General features: G+C 53.9%; 2 protein-coding genes across 9 annotated transcripts in view; one reads left to right on the top strand and one right to left on the bottom strand.

Annotated features, from left to right (window-relative positions):
- Positions 1-90: 90 nt before the first annotated feature.
- Positions 91-12,852, top strand: LOC100349347 (calcium release-activated calcium channel protein 1). 2 transcript variants are annotated; one of them, XM_002719735.5, is made up of 2 exons: positions 91-606; positions 11,878-12,852. In XM_002719735.5, the coding sequence occupies exons 1-2, from the start codon at positions 304-306 to the stop codon at positions 12,481-12,483; spliced, it is 909 nt and encodes a 302-aa protein (XP_002719781.1). In that variant the 5' UTR covers positions 91-303; the 3' UTR covers positions 12,484-12,852. The 2 variants fall into 2 exon arrangements, with proteins under 2 accessions (XP_002719781.1, XP_051693755.1); XM_051837795.2 differs by having other exon boundaries at positions 111-489.
- The window catches only part of MORN3 (MORN repeat containing 3), a 37,351-nt gene continuing 17,489 nt past the window's right edge, over positions 2,176-22,037 (bottom strand). For 2 of the 7 annotated variants that reach the window (XM_008272193.4, XM_070066168.1), the window contains exons 5-7: positions 20,894-21,078; positions 20,592-20,678; positions 12,554-18,447 (exon numbers count right to left, since the gene is read on the bottom strand). In XM_008272193.4, the coding sequence (XP_008270415.1) occupies positions 20,598-20,678; positions 20,894-21,078 (266 nt within the window). In that variant the 3' untranslated portion in view covers positions 12,554-18,447; positions 20,592-20,597. Of the gene's footprint in view, positions 3,762-4,020; positions 4,143-12,553; positions 18,448-18,639; positions 20,151-20,591; positions 20,679-20,893; positions 21,079-22,037 lie in introns of those variants that run through there. The other 5 variants (XM_002719734.5, XM_008272195.4, XR_011385265.1 and 2 more) reach the window with 4 other exon arrangements.

Here is a 22,037-nt window from a genome sequence, read left to right as displayed (position 1 = left end):
CGGGCGGGGCGGGCGGGCGGGACGCATGCAAATGAGCCTGGGGCGGCCGGCCAATCGCAGCGCGCGCCGAGGGTCCCGGTGGGCGGGCCGGACGCCGGCCCGCGCGCCGCCTGGGGGCTTCTGCGAGCGGCGCGGCCGGTTCGCTGGCTGGGGCTGCCGCGGCGTCCTCGACTTCCTCTTCGTCCCGGGACTGCTGGCCGGGCGCGGCCGGGCCCTGGTGGGGGGCAGGCGGAGGCGCGGCGGGGGCGGGGGCCGCTGCCGTCGCAGGCTCCCGGGCCGGCCCGCGCCTTTGCAGCGTGCTCCATGCATCCGGAGCCCGCCCCGCCCCCGAGCAGCCACAGTCCCGAGCTTCCCCTCAGCGGCGGCAGCACCACCAGCGGCAGCCGCCGGAGCCGCCGCAGCGGGGACGGGGAGCCCCCGGGGTCCCCGCCGCCGGCGCCGCCGCCCGCCGTCAGCTACCCGGACTGGATCGGCCAGAGTTACTCCAAGGTGATGAGCCTCAACGAGCACTCGATGCAGGCGCTGTCCTGGCGCAAGCTCTACTTGAGCCGCGCCAAGCTCAAAGCCTCCAGCCGGACCTCGGCTCTGCTGTCCGGCTTCGCCATGGTGAGCTCGGGCCGTCCTGCCCTGCCCCCTCTCTCCTGTCCCGGCCGCTCGCTGAGGAGCAGGCGGGGCGGGCCGGGGGTGAGGGGAAGGGCTGGGAGAAGCTGTCCTGGACGCTGGAGGGGGGCCGGAGGTGCTGTACTGAGGAGAGGTGGGCGACGAGGGCCGCCCGGCGGGGCGCAGTGGCGAGCCAAGCAGGTGTCCAGGCTAGGGGCTTCAGGGGCAGGCTTGATGCACCGGGGGAGGGAAACAGGGCGAGAATGATGCACCCCCACGGTCAAGTCTGTGAGAGGGCAGAAGGCAGGACCCAAGACCGGCTGGCGCATCCGGGAACAGGTGTCAGGAGGTGGGCTGGGGAACAGAGACCCCGGAGCTGTGGTGCACCCACACCAGATTTTTTTTTTCCCCCAGGTAGCTGAGGGGATTTCCTGACTCCCCTTTTGGGCTGCATTTTCCGAGGGAACCTCAGCCTGGGGGTTTGACAACCACTCCCACCCACCTACCTGATTTTCTTCTCCAGAAACTTGCCACTGAGTCACTGAGTGTGGGGGAGGAGGGTGGGACATGTTCCCCTTGAATGGGCTCTTGATGTAGGGGACAGGCCTGTCCTGAGTCTTGGGCTGTGGCGGGGGGGTGGGTGAGTGAGGCTGCAGGTTGGACTGAGAAGTTTCTCCGGGCCTAGCTGGCCTCTTGGTGTTTCTCTCCCACAGGGCATGGCACAACCACCTCATCATTATCAGTGACATCAGCCTCCATGAATGGGGGCCGTCCCCACCCCCCAAGATATCTAGCCCAGAGCATTCCAGCCTCCCCTTCGGTGAGCTAAGCCCTTGGCCTTGAGGAAGGGAGTGGCTGCACCGAGGGTGTTTTCTTGGGAAAGGAGTGTGTCTGGGTCTCTCCCTGTGTTCTACAAACAAGTGGAGCCTGAAGGTGTTAGAGGCCCAGGGTGTCCTGAGGAGAGCTCTAGCTCTCCACGCTCTGCTGCTGGCTGCCTGCGTGACCTCAGGCAGATCTGTCCCTTGCTGGGCCTTGATTTCTGAAATGATACATGAAGGCTGCTGCTCAGAGCTTCTCTGACTTCAAGAATGGAATTGAAGAAGCCCCTGAGAGATCAGATGTGTGTAAGGGGCCCACACCTGGGTTTTAGTTTGGGCCAGTGTGATGGAATCCTGTTACCCTAGCCCCACGTCCAAAGACCCCAGTCTCTGCCTTGTGCCTGAAGAGCCCCTAAGGACTGCGCCATTTTTCAAACACTCACCCTGTGCCAGGCTCTGTGTCGATTCCCTGAGGGCTAGGCTCACTCCTCAACAGCCCTGTGAGGTGGTTTTGTCTTTGAACTTTCCCTAGGCCACACAGCTAGGCTGATACGGTGGGATTTGAACCTGCATCTGCTGGTACTAGAACTCACTCGGGGACTTGGGCTGCTTAGGGTGTATGGTGGGTCCCCCCAGGACTAGGCCTAGAGAAGGAAAAATAGAGCAAAAAGTTTTCCCTTAAATCAAAGAGAGTTTGACTGTTTGGGACAAGGGAGCCGTGGAGTTGTCAGCTTTTTCCCTGCTCTGCTCTGTGTCTCAGGTGGTCGGTGTCTGTTACTTTTTTCTTAAAGTCATGGATTCTTAGCTGTCCCAGGCCCCTGCTCGCCCCAGAAGATGTGAGGATCACACGCATGACACTTTGCTGCCCTCTCAAGTGCTCTCTTCCTCCTGCAGAAGGCAGGCCTTGTAGTCAGATGTCACCTCCTTCTTCCTCTAGCTAAAAACAGGGCGCGGAAGTCAAGAGGCTGGGGCGGGCAGTCGCCCTGGGTGAGCCGTGGCGCACTCAGACTGTCTCTTGGGGGACCTTTATTTCCCCTGGTTCAAGCTTTCCACCTCTCCAGGTAGAGTCCCCCAAGTTCTGCAGGTAGGGAGGGGCTGGGCCTCATGACAGCCTCCATCCTGAGTCAGTGGTTACAGAAGTGACTCCTGCAAAACTGCAGATCTGCAGGAGACAGGACTGGTGCAGGGTAGGAGGGCAGCAGGACAGGTCCCGCCGTGCCTCGCCTCTACCACAGACACTTGCTTGAGTGAGAGGCGGAGAGGAGTGGATGTCAGGCAGTCCTGAAGCCGTGGTAACAGAGGGACACGTTTCCCGGATTCCTATCCCTTCCCCATGAGTCAGCATAGCCACTTTCCTGCCCCCAGAGGGCTTCCTTCCTGGAGACCTGGGAAATGAGGAGCCATGACTGATCTCCAGGTAGAGGCAGGGTCTGCAAAAGCCTTGGAGGGGATGGAGAGATTCCTGCTTTGTACGTGGAAGGGCCTAGCCAGGTGCCTGTGAGGCGCTGGGAATAGGCCAGGGGACCTCTGGCACGTGGCTTTGTCTCTTTAAAGTGAATTTCTCACATGTGTAAAGGTGACAAAAATCCTATTCTGCCCTGGACTTGCATGAAGATTCATTGTGACGCCGGACTGGGCCTGAAATGTTGAGGAAATTTCAGGATCCGGTGATGTACACCTTGGCCAGACTCTCTGGAAACAGCAGGGCCTCAGCTTGGGTCAGCAGCCAGACTCTAGCTAGCTCCACAAAATGAGGGCCCTAGGTATAGCATACGGTCAACATCCTACAGTACCCTTGTGGGCTCTGCTTCAGGCCCTCTGTGCCTCAGTGTACCTCAGCCTGACCCCACGCCTTGTGGGGAGCACACATGGGGAGCGCAGTGTGTAACGTTAGCCTAAGCAGAAGATAATTGGGAAGGTCAGCCTGCTGTTGTAAACAAAATGCTTTCCACGACCTGGGCTCAATTATTTTTGGATTATCTGCCTCCTCAAGTTCTCTGCCGGCCAGCACCCTTTGGTTCCCAGGGTCCAGAGCAGGTTCAGAGTTGATTGGCATTTCTGTGAAAATCAGTTGGAAGGAAGTGCTCCGATCATAAAACCTTGGCTAGCCTCTTGGACGTGTTCAGAGTTCAGGGAATGCAGAGGGGAGCAGGAACTTACTCTCACTCTGGCGGCTGAGCAGTCGTCAGTCACTGATGCTGGTTGGGGTCGGGTCCTGCCCTGGCTCCTAGCTGCTAAGGGCATTGGACGTACCATCTGAGTGGTCTTCCTACAGCCTGGTGAGGGTTGGTGGTCATCCCAGAAGGACTTGCGCGAGGTCACCTGCTGGGCAGCTGCAGAGCCCTGGGACACATGGGAAGGGAAGCGTCAGAGAGGGGTGAGAGGCTCAGGTACAGTAGAGCAAAGTAGAAGCAGGGCTTAAGCTAGACAACTTGGGCTCATATCCCAGCTCTACCTCTTAACAACTGGGAGACCTTGGGGAAGTAACTTGATCATTCTGGGCCTCAGTTTCCCCGCCTATAAAATGGGTCACAGTAGTAGGAACCTCACTGGTGTGAGGTTTCGTTGAGTTGGCATTTGCAAAGCATGTGGTCCAGATATCCAGGAAACTCACTCGCCCTTGTTCCTGTGGTCTAGGGCTGCCTTGTCAGTGTTAACTGGGTGAGAATGTAATTCCAGCTGAGCCTTGAGGGTGATGGCGGTAGGATTTGTGGAAGAGCCCACCTGTCAATGGAAATGGCAGGAACAGTTACAGAGCTGAAAAGTTAGAGGGTCCTGGGAATGGCAGTAGGGCTGGTGTGGCTGGGGTTGTGGGTGTGCAGGAAGTGATGGGGTGAACCTCGTCAGGCAAAATGATGGAGGCCCTTGATCGGTCATTTAGGAAGTTTGAATTTTTGTATAGTCAGTGGGGAGCCCTCAGAGATTTTATTTATTTTGTTTATTTTAAAAGGCAGAAAGACAAAGACCAGGAACTCCCATTCACTGGTTCACTTCCCAAATGCCCACAACAGCTGGGACTGGGCCGGGCCAAAGCCAGGAGCCAGGAACTCAATCCAGGTCTCCCCTGTGCATGGCAAGGACTGAAGTGCTTGAGCCATCACCTGCTGCCTCCCAGGGTGCTCGTTAGCAGGGAGCCGAAATCAGAAGCAGAGGCAGGACTCCAGCCCAGGCACTGCAGTATGGGATGTGGGTGTCCAGGTGGTATCTTAGCCACTACATTGAATACCTGCCCTAAAGGTAGTAGATAGAGGGGCCAGTGCTCTGATGCGGCAGGTTAAGCCACCATCTGCAGCACTGGCATCTCAAATGGGCGCCTGTTCGAGTCTCGGCTGCTCTACTTCCAATCCAGTTCTCTGCTATGGCCTGAGAAAACAGTAGAAAATGGCCTATGTACATGGACCCCTGCACCCACACAGGAAACCAGAGGAAGCTCTTGGCTCCTGGCTTTGTCTCAGCCCAGTTCCAGCCATTGTGGCCATTTGGGAAGTGAACCAGTGGATAGAAGACCTTTTTCTGTGTCTCTCCTTCTCTCCGTATAACTCTGCCTCTCAAATAAATAAATGTTTAAAAAAAATTTAAAAAGTTGTAGATAAGAGGGTTAGGTGACCAATTTTTTTTTAACATTTCATTTATTTATTTGAGAGGTAGAGTTACAGACACAGAGAAAGGTCCTACATCTGCTAGTTCACTCCCCAAATGGCCACAACAGCCATAGCTTGGCCAATCTGAAGCCAGGAGCTTTTTCCAGGTCTCCCATGTGGGTGCAGAGGCCCAAGCACTTGGGCCGTCTTGTACTGCTTTCCAAGGCCATAGCAGGGAGCTGGATCAGAAGAGAAGCCAGGACACGAACCAGCGGCCATGTGGGATACTGGCGCCACAGGCGGAGGCTTAGCCTACTACGCCACAGCGCCAGCCTTACAAATTCGATATTAATGATGCTGGCGGTTACTGCTTACTGAACCTCTTTTGTGCCAGGCATGGGCCAGAGCCCTTTCCTTTTATTTTTATTTGGTCTTCACAACAACGCTTAAGAGTCTGTACTGCTGATAGGAAAAGACTTCCTGGTGGTTTCTAGCGATTACGATCACCCAGCTGGTAGAATGCAGGCCCTGGTGTGTCTGACTTTGGGCCTTTTCCTCTCTACCACCCTCTGGCTACCACCCCCTGCCCCCCTTAGCTGCTTGATAGAAGAACCTTTGAAGTCTTCCAGATGCGTGACTGATTCTTGTGCTAGATTTGCTTGCTGGGCTGTGCTACATGGAATTTTGCTGAAGTCCCCAAGGAGAGGGTGCTCCCTGCCAGGCAGAGAGGGCTTTTGTTAAATTTCAGGGGTGTCTGCAGGGTATCTCCGGAACCGTGCTGAGCCCTGCTGACTGTCAGGCTTCTGACTGTTAGAGAACCCTGAGTAGTTTTCCTAACGTGGCACCACAGTGACCCGTGCAAGGTGGAGCTGAGGGCACAGTTCCCTCAGGAAGTAAAACTGCTTACACATAAGCAGCAGGCTTCTCTCTGATGGGCTTCTCAAGGTCCTTTATTTAAATTTCTTCTTCTTCTTCTTCTTTTTTTTTTTTTTTTTGGAAAGGCATCCTAAGAGGAGGGGTGGGGGAAGATCTTCCATCTGCTGGCTTACTCCCCAAATGCCTACAACACTCAGGGCTGGTCCAGGCTGAAGCCAGGTGCCAGAAACTCCATACGAGTCTCCCACAATGGGTGACACAGTACCTGAGCCGTCATCTGCCTCCCAAGGTATGCATTAGCAGGAGTCTGGATGGGAAGTAGACATGGGACTCAATCCTAGGCACTCCAGCACGGGATACCGGTGTCCCAAGCTGTGGCTTAACTTGCTGTGCCCCTAGTAACCACCCCATAAATGTTCTTTATATGCACCATAAAAGGGACCTCTGAGACTCTCCTTCAGAGGAGAATCTTCTGGACTGTTATTTAATAGTTCCCTCTGGGGAACATTGGTCTATCCCAGGAATGAGCCAGCTTTTCCTGCAAAGAACCCGTGGTCTCAGTGATAACTACTCAGCTCAGGCACTTTGGCCGAAAAGCAGCCACTGACCATCTGTAAATGATGGGCATGGCTGTGTGCCAATAAAACTTTATTTACAAGAGCTATAATCCATCAGCTACAGTTTGCTGACCCATGCACCAAGCTATAGTCTCTACATTTTTGAGCCTATACCTCTGTCAAAAAGTTTTGATGATGGGCATTTATCTTAGCAATTAAAACTCTAGTTAGGACACTTGCATCCCATGTTGGAGTGTCTGGATTTGGTCCCAGATTCTGGCTCCTGATTCTACCTTCCTGCTACTGGCACACCTTGAGAGGCAGCAGTGATAGCTCAAATGATTGATTGGGTCCTTTTTGCCCATGTAGGGGACGTGATTGATTTCCAGGCTCTTGGCTTCAGGGTTGGCCCAGCCCTGGCCTTTGCAGGCATCTAGGGAATGATCCAGTTAGATGAGTGCTGTCTCTCTGCCTTTCAAATAAATTAATGAAATAAATAAGTTTTTTTTTTTAATTTAGCACTAGCCTCACTATTTGTGTGTGTGTGTAAATTATATATGCAATCCAATGAAACATGGGTGAGTGTTGTGGTACAGTGGGCTAAGCCACCACTTGGGACCCCCATATCCCACATCAGAGTGCCTGGTTCAAGTTCCGGCCACTCTGCTTCCATTCCAGCTTCCTGCTAATGCATATTGAGAATTAGCATATCGTGGCCTAATGCTGGATTGCTACTACCCTTCTGGGAGTCTTGGATAAAGTTCTAGGCTCCTTGCCTTGTCCCAGCTATTAGGGACATCTGGGGAGTGAACCAGCCGATGGAAGCTCTCTTTCTCTGTCTCTCTGTGCCTTTCAAATAAAATCTTAACAATAACTATCATGTAGTTAAATACAAAAATTTAAAAATTGAAAGAATGAACTAATCAATGAATAGGATTAGGGAGTCTCATATGTTCTTCAGAGTCTCAAGGGATGACCCAAACTGTTCCCCGCTTTGGAGACCTTGTACAGAAGCGCACAAAGTTCCCAGCCTCACCTGCCTTCCTCCACCTCTTCCTGAGGTCCTGTGCTTGGTACTGGAGAAACAGAAGGAGCAAGGGGTGATTCTTTGTTCAGAGCGTGTGGGGCTGGGACAAGACGGGTGAGCAGGCCTTGAAGGCGCTCGTCCAGGGAAGCCGCCTCTGCCAGCCTATAGGGAGTGCCCTGAGACTTTTCCATGATTGAGTGAATGGCTCCAGTCCTGTCCTTGGAGGCCAGGGGACCCTGGTGACTCAGAAGATGCAGCCTGAAGGAGGCAGGATTAGCCGGACGAAGAGAAAGTCTGGGCCTGGCTCTCCCTTCCCCCACCTGCAGCTTCAGGCTGTCAGTGGCCGTTGCATAAATTGAGTGAGTTGTAGCCGGCATCTTTTTTTATTTTTATGAAATAAGAGAAAAATCCCAGCATGTATTGTGTCTGGTAAGAGTAGGCTGTTTGGGTATGCTTTAAGGGTAAGTATTGTGTGGTGAAACTTTTGTTCCTGTTAGAAAGGCGTGTGTGTCTATTTATAGAAACATCTGAGTACTGGGCTGTGGTGGTCGGAAGAGTTTGTAAACTGCTGGACTGGGCCTTGGCCCTCTCTAAACAGATGCTTTGTGCTTGACGCGGAGCCAGCAGGTTTAGACAGCTCTGGTGACACTCGGTGACTGCAGCTCCAAGGCACTTGAGTTCCAGGCTGCAGCTACTGACTCTCCGAAAAGGATGACCGAGAGTAGACCTAGGGGATGGAGAAGGCAAAGTTGTGTCTACCAGTTGTGGACGCTGGGGTCAGGCCTGACGTGGGAGAGCTGCTTCCAAAGGGCCTGGCCTCCGAGATGCCAGGTGCCCAGGTCTCCATGGAGCCTGGCAGGGATGAGGATTGGTGGTTGGCGTTCAGGCAGGGTGGGCAATGCTTGGCAGAGTCAGCTAGGCCCTGTCCTCCATAGGATCCGTCATCTGCTTCTCAGCTCTTGCTTGAGTTTTGTCATCCCCATGGGAGTCCATGGACCAGTGTGTGGCTCCCTGTCACTCACCCTTCCCATTCCTGTAGGACCCCTGTGGCCAGGTTCAAATGGGCCTGTGGCTGGCCGGCTGGGAGCTGTTTATTTTGGGTTAACGGGCCCAGCTCTGGGGCTATATTTACCTTGCGAAGCTGCGTGCAATCTGATCTGGTCTGATCTCTCTGGGACTCTGCTGGGCCCTGGGAGGCAGCTGCCAGTTTCTGCGAGGCCCCCCCTGACTCTCCTCTCCCCACCCATAGGGACGTTTCCCAAGTGGGAAGCCTTCTGGAAAAGGCCGTGGCTTTTGTGCCTCTGAACAGTTTTTATCGGGATCCGTGATTTGTGCCGACCGTTCCCTTTCATTCTGAATCAGTTTTTTACGCTGCCCGGTGGCCTTGAACTTGGTCCCAAATGTGGCACATGAGCCAGCCTGTGCAGCTGAAGTTACAGGAACATTTGGATCCAGAAAGGGCGATGGGGGCTTTCTCTGGAGTGGCGGCAGGCCCTTTCCTCTTCCTCTGGCCTGGCAGCGCCCCACCCCGGGCCCTCGGGGAGGGCTGGGCAACTTCGATGTCCCCAGGACGGGTGTGTTTCAACAGCTGCGTTTTCTGACCCCAGAGCTTGTGGGTGTGACAAATGGTGTGCCACAGGATGGGCTCTGTCCTGCAGAGGTGGTCAGCTGCCCAGGTGCGGTTTGGGTACACATTCCTCTTGTCGGGGTTTGGAGCCAGGGCAGATGAGGCCCGGGCGGTGTGTGTTGGAACATGGTTTGTGGGGTCAGCCCCTTCCAGCCTGAGCTAAGGGCGCCCAGGGGCTATTTTTCTCTTCCATTTCAAGCTCTGTGTTTTTTAACTAAGATTTATGAGGCCTCTTCCCGTGGCCAGCCTTATGCAAAAAATTGACCCGTGAAATCCTCGTTTAGTCTCTCCATGACCTTGTGAGGGGAAGTGCTCTGTGACCCTCCTGGCTTAGAGCCCTTGCGTTTGAATCCCGCACCCCCCATGGGGCAGCCGACACCCCCGTCTGGGCCTTGGACTGCTGGTTTGTAAAGGAAGGAGACCGATACTACTGCCGACTGTTGACACTTTGCAGTTCTTGCATGCAGGTCTGGTTCTAAGGCTTCATATACATTAACCTGTTAGAACTTCACAACAACCCTAAGAAGTAGGCCCCTGGTGCATAGATGCAGAAATGGAGGCACAGAGAGGTTGAACTTCTTGTCCCAGGTCACCAGCTTTGTAGGTGGTGGAGCCAGGTCACACCCAGCTGTGTGGTTGGGGATTTGGTTTCCAAAATAAGCCACCCAGGGCTGGTTGGGATGCAGGGAAGGCTTCAGATAGGGGCCTGGGGTGTTGTTACTTGTGTTCAGCTCCCTCCCACGTACACCCCTAGCACCCAGCTCAGGGCCTCACCCACCCAACAGGGCCGGCCATTTCCTGAGATTAGAGAACTAGCCTGTGAACTGGATAGCCGAGCATGGCCTCTCCTTTCTCAGATTTCAGGTTCCGGGGCAGCAGGTCAAAACAGGAAGAGGAAGTGCCAGGTGTGGGGAGGAGACGGGAGGCATTGGCTGTGGGGCAGCAGGCATGGGGGCAGAGACCAGGGAGCCCTGGGCTGTGGCCCTTGACCTGCAGTGCCCTGGTGGCCTGCACCCTGCCGCTGCCCCTCACCCGTATGTACTAGGAGTTCCTCAGGCTGGCCTTCAGCCACCAGTGATGTTGTTGAAACCCTCATGGCACTGCCCCAAATTTGTATGAGCTTGAGCTGTTTTGTAAACTCCAGGGCTGAGAAGAACAATAATCTCGTCTGCTGTGGGAATTTTTAGGCAAAATTCTGTGAATCCCATTGGAATGGCCTGAAGAGTCCTGAGAATGCATATGCCTGGATGTCCTTGTGTGAGGAGAGTGTCTGCTGTTTGCAGCAGATTCTCAAAGGTATTTGACCCTAAGTCAGTACCAGACTGTGACCTTGATCTCGCCACTTCCCCTCTTCACAGAGAGAGGCGAGGTCTTGGCCAAAGGCACTCCGTGAAGCCTGGGGTGGTTCCCAAGCCAGAACACACGTCTGCCAGTTTGGCCCTGGTTCTCTGCCACCGCCCAGGAGGATTTCATGAAGATGAGGTTTCTAAACTGAATAACAAGGAAGCTTGTTTGTACTGAGGGCTTGCCATGTGCCGGGCACTAAGTATTTTATGTGCATTAGCGTATTTAGTCCTCACAGCCATCCTCCGAGCATGTGCTGTTATTTCCATTTTACAGATGTGGCGAGTGAGGCACGGAAAGATGAACCTGCCAGAGTTACACAGCCTGATACAGGGCAGAGTTAGTCATCGTTTGAAGCCGGCAGCCTGGTGGAAGGGGAGCTGGGGGTGGGGAAGGAAGGAGCTCACCTCCTTCTCGGGAAGTTCCCTACCTGGTAGGAGGGGTGTGAGACTGATGGACAGCTTTGGCATTAGCCATCCAGTCTGCGGTCACCTTATAAAGAGTCACTATCCTTGGTGATATTGTTGACATTGGTGCCTCCTGTGCTGCCCCCCAGCCCATGCGGGCAGACCCTGGCAGCTTGCCCGCTGCCCGCTGTTCCCGGCCCAGATCTGATGAGCTTGCTCCTTTGCATGGGGGTGATTCGCAAGGCCCAGGGGAGAAAAGCGGGTGGCAGACCCAGAGCATGCCCCTGGTGACCCCTGAGTTGCAGGTTTCCAGGAACTGGGGAGCAGCCAGTGCATCAGTCTCGGGGCTAGAGAGGAGACAGCCTGGGGCTGTTGGCCACCCTGCCCACACCAGGGCTGAGCCCAGCTCTTCTGGGAAGCCTCCTCGGGTTCCTTGTTGGTCTGTGCATGGTGTTCTCAGAAGGGGCCCAGGCATGACCTGGGCCTTCACCTGTCCAGCCCCTCCCTCGCTCCTTGTTCCAGTGCAGGACAGGAAGAAGTCTCTGCTTGAGTGAAGGAGGAGCCGGCAGGTGTTTGGTGGCTGCTCTTGCTTTGTTTTGTTTTCTCAATGTATTTAATTTACCATTTTAACCATTTATAGTGGCAAACATTACCATTTGGGAGGTGGTTACTGTATACCAGGAATGCTTATTTCATTGTTAAAATAATTCAGTGAGTTAGTGTATCCCTATTTATAAGAATATTGAGGCTGAGAGAGGTGAGGTACCTTTCCCAAGGACACACAGCTCCTGAGGGGCAGAGCTAGGATTCTAGTCAGGTGCCCTTGGCTCCAAGCCTGCTCTGTTCGTCGGCTTTTTCTCCCACTTCCCAGCCCCACGAGGGTGACCCTTATTATCCCATCATGCACCTGTGTGAACTGAGGCTCAGAGAGGCCGGATGATTGGCCCGGGGCCCCAGAACTGGGGAAAAGAGAGCCCTTTCTGGGCGGCTCTGTGAGCTGGGACCGTCCTGACACTCATCCTGCCTGTCCCCTCTCCCAGGTGGCCATGGTGGAGGTGCAGCTGGACGCTGAGCACGACTACCCACCGGGGCTGCTCATCGCCTTCAGCGCCTGCACCACGGTGCTGGTGGCCGTGCACCTGTTTGCACTCATGATCAGCACCTGTATCCTGCCCAACATCGAGGCCGTGAGCAACGTCCACAACCTCAACTCCGTCAAGGAGTCGCCCCACGAGCGCATGCATCGCCACATCGAGCTGGCCTGGGCCTTCTCCACCGTCATCGGCACGCTGCTTTTCCTGGCCGAGGTCGTGCTGCTCTGCTGGGTCAAGTTCTTGCCCCTCAAGAAGCAGCCGGGGCAGCCACGCCCTACCAGCAAGCCCCCGGCTGGTGGTGCGGCCTCCAACAACAGCAGCGAGAGCGGCATCACCCCGGGCCAGGCGGCAGCCATCGCGTCCACCACCATCATGGTGCCCTTTGGCCTGGTCTTCATCGTCTTCGCCGTCCACTTTTACCGCTCACTGGTCAGCCACAAGACGGACCGACAGTTCCAGGAGCTCAGTGAGCTGGCCGAGTTTGCCCGCCTGCAGGACCAGATGGACCACAGAGGGGACCACCCCCTGACGCCCGGCAGCCACTATGCCTAAGCCCTTGTGGTCCAGGGCCCTTCCCCATGACCTTGTCCTGCCAAAGCCTCAAGGACAGCCTGTGCAGGGAGCTGGGCTTCATTGAGGGGCAGAGAGCGGAGGGAAGAGGCTTTTTGTAAAAGAGATTACTGCACTTTGAAACTTTCCTCCAAGTCAGAGTAAGCACTTCCTGTTCCTACAGCTCCAGGTCCACCTCCTGGTTAGGAGGTGGTGGGGGCCCGGGTGGGGACAGACGCCCTCTTTGTCCCCTCTCCTCCCCCGTGCCAGTGCCTCCTGGATGCTTCCTGTCCTTTCCGTCTTGACCTCCCTCCCTGTTGTGCAGCGAGCGTGTGCGTGTGTGGACACATAAATATACTCACAAGGGACGCCTCCTGCTTGAGTCTCCATTTGTTGGGTCTGGGCTGCCTGGAATGGTTTTTCCTGGTGCCCCCACTCTGGGGGCTTCTAAACAGAGTTTTGGGTTTTTTTCCCCGAATATTCTTATTTTGAAAAATTTCAAACCTGCAAGTAAAGCTGCATGAATAGTAACTGAAATAGACAAGGTACTTCAGAAAGTTTATGGGAAAATGGGAGTAAAAGAAGTTTATTTTGGTGCAAACAATGTTGAAATGTCTATGTACGAGGGCCTTCAGAAAGTTCATGGAAAATGCATATTGGGGGGAAAATGGCATAGATTCCCAAGTATTTTCACCCTGAAAACTTACTTAATTCTGTTTTCCCACAAACGGTTTGAAGTACCCTTGTATGCACAGTCATTTCTTGTTAGTCTGTCAATCACAGTAAACTCTGGGTTAGCAAAAACCGGATCATTGCTCCAAGGGAAATATGGGACTGGCTTCCTGGCAGCCCTTAGTCTTGATGTTTCCATCAGTCCATTAATGCGTAACCTGGTGTTAGGTGTGTTTCTGTGTGAAGACATCTTTATGTCGTTGATTCACTGTGATTGAACTCACAGCCAGCAGCGCTATAATTCAAGCCGGGGCAAAACTCACCTCACACACGTGTTTTCTCCAGGAGTACTAAATGGCACTCAAGTATTTCACATGGGGACCATTTTAAACAGCAAAATCACCAACAGAAAGCACAAAAATGTGAAAAATGTGACACTAAATAAACCATAAAAATGACACGTACAGTAATGGAGCTGAAATAAGGCAGAGTATTGCTCTGCTCGGCCTCCGTGTGTCAGTGAATTCACAAATACTGAGCCGTGAGTGATGAGGCCACACGTGTGTATTTTCCCCTCTGAGCCATGTGCCTTTTTTTTGATTCGTGTTGTGGGGGGATATTTTTGTTTTTGTCTTTATTTATTTATTTTTATTTATTTATTTATTTTTTTTTTTGACAGAGTGGACATTGAGAGAGAGAGACAGAAAGAAAAGTCTTCCTTTGCCGTTGGTTCACCCTCCAATGGCCACCGCGGCCGGCGCACTGCGGCACCGCGCTGATCCAATGGCAGGAGCCAGATATTTATCCTGGTCTCCCATGGGGTGCAGGGCCCAAGCACTTGGGCCATCCTCCACTGCACTCCCTGCAGAGAGCTGGCCTGGAAGAGGGGCAACCAGGACAGAATCCGGTGCCCCGACCGGGACTAGAACCCGGTGTGCCAGCACCGCAAGGTGGAGGATTAGCCTAGTGAGCCGTGGTACCGGCCGTGTTTTTGTCTTTTTAAAGACTTATTTGGAAGACAGTGTCAGAGGGATCTTCACCACTGGTTCACTCCCCAAATGGCTGCAACATCCCGGCCTGGGCCAGGCTGAAGCCAGGAACTCCATCCGGGTCTCCCGCGTGCGTGGGTGACAGAGGCCCAAAGTCTTGGGCCATCCTCTGCTGCTTTCCCAGACACAATAGCAGAGAGCTGGATCAGAAGTGGAGCATCTGGCTGGTGCCATGGCTCACCTGCCTTGTGGCGCCAGCATCCCATATGGGCGCTGGGTTCTAGTCCTGGCTGCTCCTCTTCCAGTCCAGCTCTCTGCTGTGGCCCGGGAAGGCAGTGGAGGATGGCCCAAGTGCTTGGGCCATGCACCCGAATGGGAGACCAGGAGAAGCACCTGGCTCCTGGCTTCGGATCAGCGTGGTGCACCAGCCGTAGTGGCCATTTGGAGAGTGAACCGACAGAAGGAAGAGTTCTCTCTCTCTCTCTCTCTCTCTCTCTGTCAAATAAATTAAAAAAATAAAAAAAAGTGGCGCATCTGAGACTGGAATGAGCCTCACATGGGATGCTGACATCACAGGTAGTGACTTAAACCACTGCACCACAACACCAGCCCAAGAGCAGCAGTGTATTTTTTGTTTTTGTTTTTTAAGGCTTATTTATTTTTTGGAAAGGCAGAGTTACAGAGATAGAGAGTAAGAGATAGTCACTCCCCAAAAGGCCACATGGGTAGAGCTGGGCCAATCCAAAGCCAGAAGCCCAGCTTCTTCCGGGCCTCCCACATGAGTGTTGTGGCCCAGGTACTTGGGCCACCTGCTGCTTTCCAAGGCACAGTAGCAGCAGCTGGGTCAGAAGTGGTGCATCCAGGACTCTCCAGCATCCATGTGGGATGCTGGTGCCGCAGCCAGTGGTTCTACCCACTATGCCATAGTGCCAGCCAGAGCCATGGTTAGGTTTATTTTTATTTTTTTTTAAGATTTATATTATTTGAAGGGTAGAGTTACAGAGAGAGGTCTTCCATCTGCTGGTTCACTCCCCCAGACAGCCGCCATGGCTGGGAGCTGTGCCAATCCGAAGCCAGGAGCTACTTCCGGGTCTCCCATGCGGGTACAGGGGCCCAAGGACTTGGGGTATCTTCTACTGCTTTCCCAGGCCACAGCAGAGAGCTGGATCGGAAGTGGAGCAGCCGGGACTTGAACCATCGCCCATATGGGATGCCGGCACTGCAGATGGCTGCTTTACCTGCTACACCCCAGTGCCATCCCCGCCATGTTCTTTAATTACACATACTGTCGTTTTTTATGCCTGACCACTCCTCCAAAAGAGCGTTCTGCTACATAACCACAAATCAATCACCAGGAAGTTGACCTTGATAATACTGTTACCTAATATAATAGTCATTTCGTTTTCCCAGTTGTCCCAGTAGTGTCCTTTCTAGCAATTTCTTTGCCAGTCCAAGATCAAGCACTGCCTTGAGCTGTCACATCTTGGTTTCCTTTCATTTGGAACAGTTCTTCATTCTTTCTCTTTTGTAACTTTAACGTCTTTGGAGAGTCCAGGCCTGTGGTTCTGGAAGATGCCCTCGTGGTTTGTTTTCTCTGGCACTTTCTCATTCTTAGAGTCAGCTGGGCATTTGGGAAGGCCTATTAGGTAAGTGAGGCTGCATCGGGGACCCGCCCTGATGTGTGGATGCTGCTCTAAGCACTGTGTGTTGGCTCTGAATCCTCAGCATCCTTGTTAGCTCCATTTCGCAGATGGCGAGGCTGATGCCCAGGTGAGATAAGTAACCTGGAAAGTCTGACTCACGCACATGCTCTCACACAATCTAATCTGGGCCAGTGTCTTGCAGAACAGTCGTGAGCAGGGGCCGGCACCATGGCACAGAGGGTCACATTGCTGCTTCCAGTCCCCACAGCCCATGTGAACTCCAATTTGAGTCCCCACTGCTCCACTTCTGATCCAGCTCCCTGCTAATAGGCCGGGGAAAGCAGTAGAAGATGACCCAAGTCCTTGGGTCTCTGCCTCCCGTGCCAGAGACCTGGATGGATTTCCAGGCTCTGGCTTTGCCCTGGCCTAGCCCTGGCTGTTGAGACTATTTGGAGAGTGAACTATGGGATGCAAAATCTCTCTCTCTGCCTCTCCCTCTCTAATTCTTGCCTTTCAGATAAATAAATCCTTTTTTTTTTTTTTTTAATTACTAATGAGGAGGAGTTGAGTTGCAGGACCTGTCTTTGCCACCACCCGTCTTACTCCGCACCCAGGCCAGCTTCACTTGTATGAGAATTGCTTGGACCCACAGGCCCTGGAGTTTGAGGTTTCTGTCTGTTGCAAAAACCCAAATGTATAAAGTGAATTTGTAAGAGCGAGAGCTCTGGCTGAACTGAAAACTGCCTGGGGGAAGAGGAAGAGACACCAGGGCTGCAGGCACAGATAACGCCGTGTGGGGCCACAGCACGAAGGCGGCTGCTTGCTTCAAGTCAGAAGGAAAGGTTTCAGCAGAAACCAACCCTGACGGCAGCTTGGTCTCGGACTTCAGCCTCCAGAACTGAGAAAACTGTTAAAGCCACCAAACATAAAAATGTTGGGTGTGGCAGTGACGGGCCTAATATTTATCCCCCTCCCATCATTGTTCCCCGGATGCTTTCCCAGAACCCGAGGCTTGAGGAACACAGATTGGGAAGTGTGGCCTTCAAGTCTTGTCCTGCGGTGCCCCCAACACAGTGAACAGCAGTTTCCTGGGCTGCGTGGCAGTGGGGCCTCCTCACTGAAGCTTCTCCCACTCACCCTGCACCCTGTGCACCAGGCCCTGCCCCTGTCTGGGAGCAGGGAGGGCTGGGCAGGGCCTGTGTGGAGCTCCCCACTGCCCCCCAGAGAAAATCGGGACACTGCATTTTGCAGCATTCCCCTAAGACAGCCTTACTTCTGCAGAGATCCTATCCTGGATGTGGCTGGAGTTGCTTTGGGCTCTTCATCCCTTAGCTTCTCCTCCTCAGACTGGCCTGCACTCCACCATCAACAGCTGGGCTTGGGAAACCCCCATGGAGATTCTGATTCAGGTTGGTCAGGTTCTGTCTCTGGAATCCCTAACATGCACCCCAGGTACTCACTCTGGCAGTTAAGAGCACAGTCCCTTCAATTTCACTTTTACTGACAGTTTGAATACAGGAGATAACACATTCTCATGGTTGCCAATACAACAGTGAGAAGCTGCTCTCCCACCATCGCAGGAACCCCAGTTGGGCTCCCCATTGACACCAGTGTATTGTATTCCCAGCTAATGATGTTCTACACCTAAACAACACACACACTCTCCCCACCCCACCCGCATCCCCACCCTTCTGTACTTGAAAGAGCAGACAGACCCAGGTTTAAGCCCAGGACTAGCGTGGTGGCTTGTGAACCTCCCTAAACCTCAATTTCCTTTTCTAAAATTGTAGTAATAGGGCTGGTGCTGTGGCATAAAAGGCTAAGCCTATGCCTGCAGTGTAGGCATCCCATATGGACGCCTGTTCAAGTCCCGGCTGCTCCACTTCTGATCCAGCTCCCTGTTAATATGCTTAGGAAAGCAATGGAAGAGGCCCAAGTGTTTGGGCCTCAATGCCTGCGTGGGAGATCCAGAATAAAGCTTGTGGCTCCTGGCTTTTGCCTGGCACAGCCCTGACTGTTGCAGCCATTAGGAGAGTGAACCAGTGGATGGAAAACCTCTCTGTGTCTCTTCTTCTTGCTCTGTATCTCTGCCTTTGAAATAAATAAAAAACTTTAAAAAAAATTAAATGGCACTAATAACAGCAAGACACCTTGCAGATGGCTGTCACAAGGCAGGGGGCCTGCAAAGCTGTCAGCACAGAGCCTGGCACAGAGTGAGCTCCGTATCTGGTGGTTACTCTTGATGCTACATCCCAGGGTGGCCAGGAACACAAGCCCAGGGCCAGGCCACCTGCCTAGGGAGCACCGAGAACCCTGAGCCAGCCTTTATTGAGCCTTTTCTGAGAGCCGGGCACTCATTGAGGACTGAAGGACTTTGCCAGCAGTACTTCAGGGTTCCTGGAGCTCAATACTGTCAGCTTTGGGCCGAATGGTTCTTTTTTTATTATTTGTTATTTATTTTTAACGATTTATTTTATTTGAAAGAGTTACAGAGAGAGAGAGATCTTCCATCCACTGGTTCACTTCTCAAATGGCTGCAAAGGCTAGGGTTGGGCCAGGCTGAAGCCAAGAGCCAGGAGTTTCTTCTGGGTCTCCCACATGGGTGCAGGGACCTAAGAACTTGGGCCATCTTCCACTGCTTTTCCTGACACATTAGCAGGGAGCTGGATTAAAAAAAAAAAAAAACTTTTAAGAATTGTGTTTATATTTCCTTTCTCTCTGTCTCTCACTGTCCACTCTGCCTGTCCAAAAAAAAAAAAAAAAAAGTGTTGATATTTATTTGAAAGGCAGAGAGACAGAGATCTTCCATCTGTTGGTTCACTCCCCAAATGCCCGCAACAGCTGGGGCTGCACCAGGCCAAAGCCAGGAACCTGGAACTCAATCTGGGTCTTCACGTAGGTGCCAGTGGCCCAAGGACTTGAGTCGTCACTTGCTGCCTCTCAAGCAAGAAGTCGGATTGGGAGTAAAGGCAGGACTGAAGCCCAGGCACACCAGTGTGGGATGCAGGAGTCCCCAGTGGGATCTTAACTGCTGCACCAAAGCTCACCTTTTGTGGTGTCTTTATATTGTAGCGTGTTTAGCAGCATCTCCAGCCTCTGCCCACTAGATCCCGGCGACATTCCACTATATGTGACAACCAAAAACATTCCTGCACATTGCCAGATGTGGCCAAGGAGCTGGGGTGGGGAATGGGCAAAATGGTTAAGAACCATTGCCTTATTGGACGGTCACAGCTGCTAACCACAGTAAACCCAGGTGGTAAGTATAATATCGTCCCATGTTACCAGCAAGGAAACCAGGGAGACAGAATTTGGGCGACATTCCCAAGCGCAAATGGCCAGGTCTGGGATTCCTCGCCAGCAGTGTGACCCACGTGCCGCAGCCCCTCCCATCTCAGGAATGCAGGGCAGATGAGAACTCTGCAGAGCTCTTCCAGGTATCTGGTCCACGGTAACCTCAGCAGCAGCATCACACCTGTTATCAAAGCCTCAGGGGGCAGGCGTCTGGCACAGCAGTCAGGACTAAACTTGGGACGCCTGCATCCCACATCAGAGTGCCTGGGTTCAAGTCCCAGCTCCGCTCCCAATTCCAGCTTCCTGCTCATGCACCTGGGAAGCTAGTGGATGATGGCTCAACCACTAGAGCCCCTGCCACACATGTGGGAGACCCAGATGGAGTTCCTGGCTGCTGGCTTCGGCCTAGTGCAACCCTAGCTCGTTTTTTTCTCTCTTTCTCCTTTCGCCTTTCAAATAAATAAGTCTTAAAAAAAAAAAGAAGAAGAAAAAGAAGGAGCAAGCCCAGGGCTTCACCCCAGATGATTAGATGGGAATCCTTGAACAGTTGTGGCTTTTGAAGCTTCCACAAAGTCAGGAGCCCCTGTGCTAGGCTGAGAAGCCAGGTCGGGTCCTAATCTCAAATTCTGGTGGCCAGGGTGTTGGGGAGCAGGCTCACTCTCCTCTTTGGGCTAACTCAGAGGTCAGAGACCTGGAGCCACCTGCTCTCCCCCCAAGCTAAAGCCATGCAGCCTGGAGACCTCCTTCCTGTTCACCTGAACTCCCACTGCTCCCCTCACGCCCAACCTTGCACCACAGGCTCCCGCCTAAGCCACCGGGTTCTTCTTTATTCTCATGTGCTGTGGGTTGAGGTCACAGCACAAAGGTCATCACGAGAGGGTCCCCAAGGCCAGCCTGGGGGAGACTCAGTGGCCTCTTAGTGGCCAAGCACGGCCCAGTGCTGGAGGAGCAAGGTGCCCTCTGAGGGTGCCAAGGGCGTGCCCAAAGTTGCTGCTCGCTCCTCCAGCAGGAGCCTCACCGGTCTGAGCAGCTGGGTGACACAGGCTTGCTTGTCCTGAAGCCTTGGCGTTCTCTGCAGGAGTGAGGGGGTGGCGGGAGCTGGCGTCTGGATGATGCTGTGCCACAGCCGCCTCCCTACACCCTTACTCACACCCAGCCAGGAGAGGCAGGGGCTGACCCCAGGGAAAGAGGCGCACATGGAGGTCGGCACTGAAGGCCTCACTCAAGGACATTTAAGAACCAGCGGGTTCCCTGACTCCAGTCCCTGTGCCCCTCCCAGCAGGCCCTGTGTGAGTCCGGGACATTCTGGGCAGGTCTGGCAAGACAATGGGTTTTGAAGGGAAGGGACCGAGAGGATCTGCTGCACGGCAGGAGGCGAGAAACCTGCCCTCTCCGGTCCTGCCCCACCCCCCACCCCCCAGCCCTTTGGGGATCCCAGGGAATCTGTGTGTTGTTCCAGGATCTGGAGCTGACTCAGCCACAACACAGGGGGGCAGGCATGCCCACCCCTCACCTGGCATCACTCTCCTTCCTCTTCCTCTGTCTTCTTGAACATGGCCAAGGCTTCCTCCAGCACACCGTCGGGGTCTAGAACTTTGATCTGGAGGGAATAGCAGGGGGCTGGTTTGGGGAGCATGGAAGGCCCAGGCTGCCAGCCTCGGGGGCAACTTCCCAACTCCCCACTTCCCCTGGGATGCCCTGACTGAAAACAAAACCATGTCTGTTCTCCAGCTGGGAGAGGCTGGGCAGGGCCAGCACTGCTGGTTTCTGTTTCTCTCTGGGTGTGGCTCCAGGACCCTGGTGAGGGCTGCCCACCTCAGGAATGGGGAACTGGGTGGGCTGTGGGGCCTCATCACGGCCGAAGTCGATCATGGTGCCGCATTTGGCCACGTCATCTACCCAGAAGCCTTCAAACAGCTGACCGTGGTCCAGGTGGAAGAAACGCCCATGTCCGTTCTTCATGCCTCTCTGCCAGTAGCCCTCGTAGCGGTTCCCGTTCTCTGGGAAAGGACAGTGGGTGTGGCTGCTGCATTCACCAGGCCAGGCTGACCCTCCACCACCGTGGAGAAGACTGCCCTGGGGACCTACAGGCAGGTGTCAAAACCACGCCAGGCCCTGTGCAAATAAGCCTCAGTTAACCTTCGCAGTAACCCCAGGAAGTAGGTACATTTCATTTTTACTCTGACTTATGGATGAGAACAACCAAGTGCAGGTTAAGCCAATCACCCAAGGCCTACCCACTGCTAGGAAGAGCTCAGGCCAGGATCTGACCCCAGGCAGGCTGGAAAAAGGATACCCTTGGAGCTCTCCCAGCACCCAGGCATTGTGAAATGGAGACTGAGGCACCCACAGGCAAAGCAACTCGCCCAAGGTTCTACCTCTCATGCTGTGAAGGGAAGGAAGAGGGTGCTGAAAATAAGGAGGTGTGCTCTGGGTGGAGTGGACAGAGAAGGACCTGCGGAGGGACAAGCAACGTTGTAGGGAAAAGCATTCCAGAAACATGGAAGAGCAGTGCCACAGTCCTGTGGGAGGAACTGCAAGTTAGTGAGGCCAGAACCAACGGGAGTCCAGGGGAAGGCGGGGGGAGGGGAAGTTGGAGGCTGAGCCCCAAAGGCCACAGGAAGGGCTGGGCCCCAGCCTGAGGGCCACAGGGAGAACAGAGCCTGATAAGATTGGCTTTCTGCTCTGGAAAGCCCAGGGCGTGGATGAGTCCGGACAGGACAGTTTCTCGCTGGCGACTCTTCCCTCTCTGGCCAGGACCTGGCTCCTCTGCCAGCAGGTCTCTGTTCAGCGTGCAAACACCTCTCCCAAGAGTCATTCCTTGGCCTCGTGTCAAGCTAAACAGCCCGGCCCCCAGCTCCTTCACCACTTCCCAGCACACTTTCCTGTTTTCCAAGGAGAATTCCTTAGCACTTGTGACCCACAACTAACAGCCTGTCTGACCTTGTGGGAGTGACTT

This window comes from Oryctolagus cuniculus, chromosome 21 (genome assembly GCF_964237555.1).
Source record: "Oryctolagus cuniculus chromosome 21, mOryCun1.1, whole genome shotgun sequence".
Lineage (NCBI taxonomy): Eukaryota > Metazoa > Chordata > Mammalia > Lagomorpha > Leporidae > Oryctolagus > Oryctolagus cuniculus.
The sequence above is the reverse complement of the archived record's forward strand: the minus strand, read 5'-3'. Positions and strand labels throughout refer to the sequence as shown.